This window comes from Toxotes jaculatrix, chromosome 12 (genome assembly GCF_017976425.1).
Source record: "Toxotes jaculatrix isolate fToxJac2 chromosome 12, fToxJac2.pri, whole genome shotgun sequence".
Lineage (NCBI taxonomy): Eukaryota > Metazoa > Chordata > Actinopteri > Toxotidae > Toxotes > Toxotes jaculatrix.
This window is the reverse complement of record NC_054405.1, coordinates 1,645,393-1,650,795: the sequence shown is the minus strand read 5'-3', so window position 1 is coordinate 1,650,795 and position 5,403 is coordinate 1,645,393. Positions and strand designations below refer to the sequence as shown.

At 39.4% G+C, this 5,403-nt stretch overlaps 1 protein-coding gene across 1 annotated transcript; it reads left to right on the top strand.

The window, feature by feature from the left end:
- Positions 1 to 2,100: 2,100 nt before the first annotated feature.
- Positions 2,101 to 4,703, top strand: LOC121190896. The gene is made up of 4 exons (XM_041051929.1): positions 2,101 to 2,978; positions 3,348 to 3,492; positions 3,632 to 3,721; positions 4,176 to 4,703. The coding sequence occupies exons 1-4, from the start codon at positions 2,920 to 2,922 to the stop codon at positions 4,500 to 4,502; spliced, it is 621 nt and encodes a 206-aa protein (XP_040907863.1). The 5' UTR covers positions 2,101 to 2,919; the 3' UTR covers positions 4,503 to 4,703.
- The last annotated feature ends 700 nt before the right edge of the window (positions 4,704 to 5,403 follow it).

Below are 5,403 nucleotides of genomic sequence, written 5' to 3'. Positions count from 1 at the left end.
AACAGCTATCTTTTGCACTTAGGCTATCTATAGATGACTTTGAAATCTGTAACCCTCTGGGTACATCTAGAAAAAAAACAGAAAGTGTGTGCTGTATTGGGTTTTAGCCAATCTGCCAGTCAAATTTACATCATCTTTATCATCAGTATACCTTGCTGTGTTGTGTCGGAGTAATGATGTAAAAACATTTGGATATGAGAAAATTCTGGAACCACTTTTAAAAGACATCGAGCTACTTGAAAACCAGGGACTGTTTATCCAGAGGTTAGGGGCTAATGTCAGTGGAACTGTTCTCTCTGTCTCTGCTGATAACTTAGGGGCTCATTCCCTGGCTGGTTTCCAAGAATCTTTTAATGTAGAAAAATTTTGCAGATTTTGTTTAGTCAGTCGTGAAGATTTTCAGACAACTGAAGTGAAAAGTGGATTATTTTCTCTCAGGACAAAATTGTCCCATGAGGCTGATATTGTCGAGCTTAGACAAAATGAAAACATACAATGTGTAAATAGTGTTAAAAGAGACTGTGTTTTGAATTGGCTGAGTTACTTTAACACGGTAACTGGATTCCCACCAGACTTTCTCCATGACCTTTTGGAGGGAGTTGTGCCCATTGAACTTAGTTTGTGTCTGAAGAAGTTAATTTCAAGTAATTACTTTACTCTGGATGTATTGAATACTGCCATTCAGAACTTCCCATACTCATTCTCTGATAAGAGTAACAAGCCACAGACAATACCCCAGACATTCAGAGTAAGTGGTTCACTCACTGGAAATGGACACGAGAACTGGACTCTATTAAGACTGCCAAAACACCATTTCCTGGAGCACTATCCTTACTTCATTCGTTGTTTTGGACCTTTGCTGGAGTGATGGACAATCCGCTTTGAAGGAAAACATAGCTTTTTTAAAAAAGTTGTGCGGGATGTGAACAATTTCAAGAACATTTTGCTAACATTGGCCACAAAACATCAGCTCATGTTGGCTTACCTGCTAGACATGCCCAGCCTTTTCAAGCCACCAGTGGAAGTTGCCAATGTATCTGTGGTTTCAACAGATATTCTGGATGAGTCTGTGAAACATGCAATTAAGATGAAATATAAGGATGTTACATCCGTGTCTCTTGCTACCAATGTCACTCTACATGGCACAAAGTACTCTGAGGGAATGTTTGTTTCGATTGGTAGCACAGGTGGACTGCCCGATTTTGGTAAAATTCTAAAAGTACTGATTGTGGCTGACAAGGCATCATTCACCACTGAATGTTTTTCATCCTGGTACTTGGAGCACCTTCGATGCTATGAACTGACCAAAAAACCTTCCATAGATCTTCTAGTTGCTGAACCAGAAGAACTGAATGACTACTGCCCACTGACCCCATATATGGTGCATGGAAAACTCCTGGTCTCACCCAAGATGTTTCTACTTCACTGAGGTAAGCCTTTTTTATTTTTTTATTTTTTGACCATTTCTTCTCTCGACATCCTCTTTAGCCCTCCTCTCACTACTTCTCCCCCTGTCCTCCTCTTCTCACCTTGTTCTCTTCTCTCTTCTTCTTTATGCATCTCCTCTTCCTATCCTTCTTTCTCTCCTCTTTCTCTCCTCCCCTCATCTCCTTCTCTTCCATCTCATTCCCTTCATCTATTATCTCCTTTTCTTCCTTCTCTCTTCTCCTTCCTCTCTTCTCTTTTCCTCTCCCTCTCATCTCCTCTTTCCACCTGGAGTAACGGCCTTATTATTAAGCCCTATGGTTTCTAAAAAGGCCTACCAATTTTAAACTAATTAAATGAAGTTACAGAAATGGAATATTTTGGAAGTGTTAGTGAAAAGCTTTGAAATGTTGTTGTTGTTTGTAAATGTCTGTGGGAACCATATGTATATTAATGACAATTCCTGGGGCTATTATTTCTAATGATTTATCAATACATTAATTTTGCATTTTGAATTTAACTGATTCCCTGAATTGAAACTGAATTGACACCAACCACTGTCTTAAAATTATGATTCTCTTCTTTTAAGTGGCCAACATGTTGCTGCGCATCATTCTTGCAGCTGATGCCATCTGGAGATTGCAGATTGATTGTCTTCCAGAGACTGTGGATGATTTAAAGACTTTACTAAAAAGCAAGCTCAACCTAGCAGGTAATATAGTTGTCCAGTTTAGTGACCCAGAATTCAACAATGAATTCTGCAACTTGACTGACATATCTGAGCTACCATCGGAGAAGCTAAGCTTGAAGATAATTCTGAAGGAACCGTCCATCTCACCTCCCTCTGCATCCTCACTGGACACTTGTGGTTCAGAGCAGCCAGACAGTGGGTCATCAGTTGAGTCTCCATCAACCAGTCGTACCAAGCACTGGCATCACCCATTTATCATACCATCCTTTGCTTACGATGTTGAACTGAAGCTCAGGAAAGGGAATGAGACTTATGCAAAGGATGGTTCCCTGCTGACAGTGACTCCTGCAATGAAAAGCAACATACTTGATAGAGTAGGGAGTATTATGTATGAATTGAATGGATATCCAACGGCAAGACAAATTGAAGATGTTGCCAAAGCCCTGGTTGAAAAGCATCCCTGTTTGAGGGACCCAGGTTCTTTAGATGGATGGCAAAGCTGGAAGTTTGCCTTCAGTTTTAAGATGGGTAATCTTCGCCAGAAGTACCGTTTAGCTGGTTGCCCAGAGCTTACAGTCAATCAAAAGAGGTCATCAGATTCGGGCAACAGAACCAACAAAATGAAGCGAAGTGGTCAGAGATCAATTTCCTGCCCGAAGTTCCTCAAGGACAGACTCCGAACAGCCTTGAAGATGAAAGAAAAACTCTGAGAGAGGAGATGCAGAAAAAGAAGAGAGACTGGAAACTGATTGATGCATTGATGGGGAGCACCTTTGCCTTGCGGAGGAAGGAGATTGTTGAGGATGAGTCTCCAGTATCTGAAGTTGCAGATAGATGGCCAGCACTGCTTTCAGAAAGACAGGTAATTTCAGTAAAGTGATATTTTTCCCCAATATTTAAAAAATGTTTTCATTTTCATTGTTTAGATGTAAAATGTACATGGCCTTTACATGAGTTGTTGTGCATAAAACTAGCCTCCCCTCCACCTATCCTCCAGAGTCCAGAGCAGAGGGCAGCTGCTGTGTACTGTCCAAAAAACTGCAGCCATACCAGCCCTCTGTGGAATAGTCTGCCCATGCCTTCTCTCGTGAATGTTACAACGCTGCAGACTGTTTCAGTATAGGGTCTCTTTGATGTCTTATTTGGGTATATCCTGTTTTGTATTCACTTATAACATCATTGTGTTTCAGGGATGGATGGGATTAATGAGGAGTTTCTGGTCTCTTTGCAGATTGCTGCAGAGTTCATGCACCTGGTTTCGCTTGATCTCCACCAGTCTTTCTTACATGGACTTGACAAGTATTCCTCAACATTGCTGGACTTCTACAGAGTGTGGGCCAGTAGCAATGCCATGCTCCACAGTCTCTGATGTTCAAGTAAGGATAGTCTGATCTTAATTGACTATATTGTTGCTTCTCATCAACTGATAGAAGCATGCATACATTCCATCTTCAGGTCTTAATTACTGCAGGTGGGACACAGTTTGTCTTCCATTACTGTTGCTCTGTGTTGTAGACTTCCAACCAGAAGAGAAGAGCTGCGGCGTTGCTTGGGCTGCCTCACTACCTGAGAGAGGACCCCTCCAACTTCTTCAAAGTTTGTGAGGTGTGTCATAACTATGCATAACATACATAACAGCACACTAAGAAATACACATAGACTTTTACTATAGAATTTTATTTGTTATGTGAAATATTAAAGGGGTTAGCTACAAGTTTATTTCCTCAATTCTCAACAAACTCAAATTCTTGATAATCTAGTATACATCCATGAATTTTTCAGTTAACACACTATATACTCAATTTGATGTCATACCTAGAATGAATAGTACGTTGGTATGACATTCTGAACACAGCCCTCCTGGTGGCTGACAAAAGGACTAGAACCCATCATGGCAGCTATTAAAAGACAAAAGTCAGAGTCAACGGGGCAGTCAGGGCAAAGTTTGCTGCAGGGAGACAGAGAAGGGAGTGCTTTTTTATTAATTTGAAAATAATTAGCATGCTAGAATCTTTTGAGTTGGATACCTGATTTTTGTCTTTTCACCTTCTGTTTTCAGGCCTCTGATTCTGAGGAGGAAGTGGCAAAAGGAGTTGATGTGGGCCTGCTCTTCATGACGAGCCAAGCTGATGATGGAGACATGCTCACAGACATTCTAGATGTTGCTGTGATACTGGAGGACAAGATTGTCATTCATCAGCTAAAAACTGTACCACACGCCTTTGCTGTGCTAATTGGCCTCTTGTATAGTCTCAACATTGACTACCCAAAGGGACTGAAATATACCTTTGAGGTGATGCAGAAGGTACTCATGGATGTTGGCAGTGCAGCATGTTCATCCAAAGTTCTTGCACTCAAAAACAAGCTTCTACAAAGCATAGTTTGATGAGATCTTGTCAAGTAGTCCATGTTTAGTTGTTTTCCTATGGATAAAGACAGGTGGGACCCCTTAAAATGTTCACAATTTTTCAAGTGCAACTGTTAAAAGCACCTCGAACTTTATAACTGTTATGCTGTTGATTACATGTATTTGGTGTTATGAATTTATTCGGTGTTATGAATTCATGTGGTTTTATGGATTTATAGCTTTGTGACCAAATACATATTATTTGGGGAAAAAAAGTAATTTCCTTTCAGTCCACTCAGTCTTTTTAGAAAATAAGTGATTTAGTTGGCCTGACAAATAATTCAATTTAAAAGTATTCATCAAACCTAAAATTGTTAGTGAGGTCGACTTCCACTGAAAAAGTTACCTGGCTGCCTTGAAATTTTATGTTGATTCAACTAATGGGTTTAGTTGGAACAACTGATGTTTCCTTGTTTGAGAAACAATGTAATGTAATGTAATGTCATTTCAACTAGGCATTTAGTTCAAACAACTTAAATGTCCTTGTTAGTAGTACAAAAATTATATTGACTAAGCTTAAAATATCAAGTTGATCTAACTGTTTGTAACTTTCATATTAGTCATTTAAACTTATTATTGTAAGTCATAGCAACTTACATTAAAGTGTAAAGAACTAGACATTTTTAGTTGGCCTAACTTAAAAATTTAAGGCTGCCAGGTTACTGTTTTTTTTTAAGTTGAGCCAACAAATCCATTTTTACAGTGTGATGGAAATAAAAACCACAGTAAACACAGTGAATCAAACACTTTGCCTTTAAAAGTGTCACTAAGTGTTGAGCATTGTTTTAGCGTCCTTTTGTTTTATCTGCACCAACGTTACAAAATGAATGATGAGACTAAAGCAGCCAATAGAATTTATAGCACAGAGTAACAACAGGAC

Excerpts from the sequence above, each read along its gene's own strand:
- LOC121190896 (XM_041051929.1), top strand. The coding sequence starts at position 2,920 with ATGAGTCTCCAGTATCTGAAGTTGCAGATAGATGGCCAGCACTGCTTT. Across the intron at positions 2,979-3,347 it reads CACTGCTTTCAGAAAGACAG|ATTGCTGCAGAGTTCATGCA; the intron begins GTAATTTCAGTA and ends GTCTCTTTGCAG. Across the intron at positions 3,722-4,175 it reads ACTTCTTCAAAGTTTGTGAG|GCCTCTGATTCTGAGGAGGA; the intron begins GTGTGTCATAAC and ends TTCTGTTTTCAG.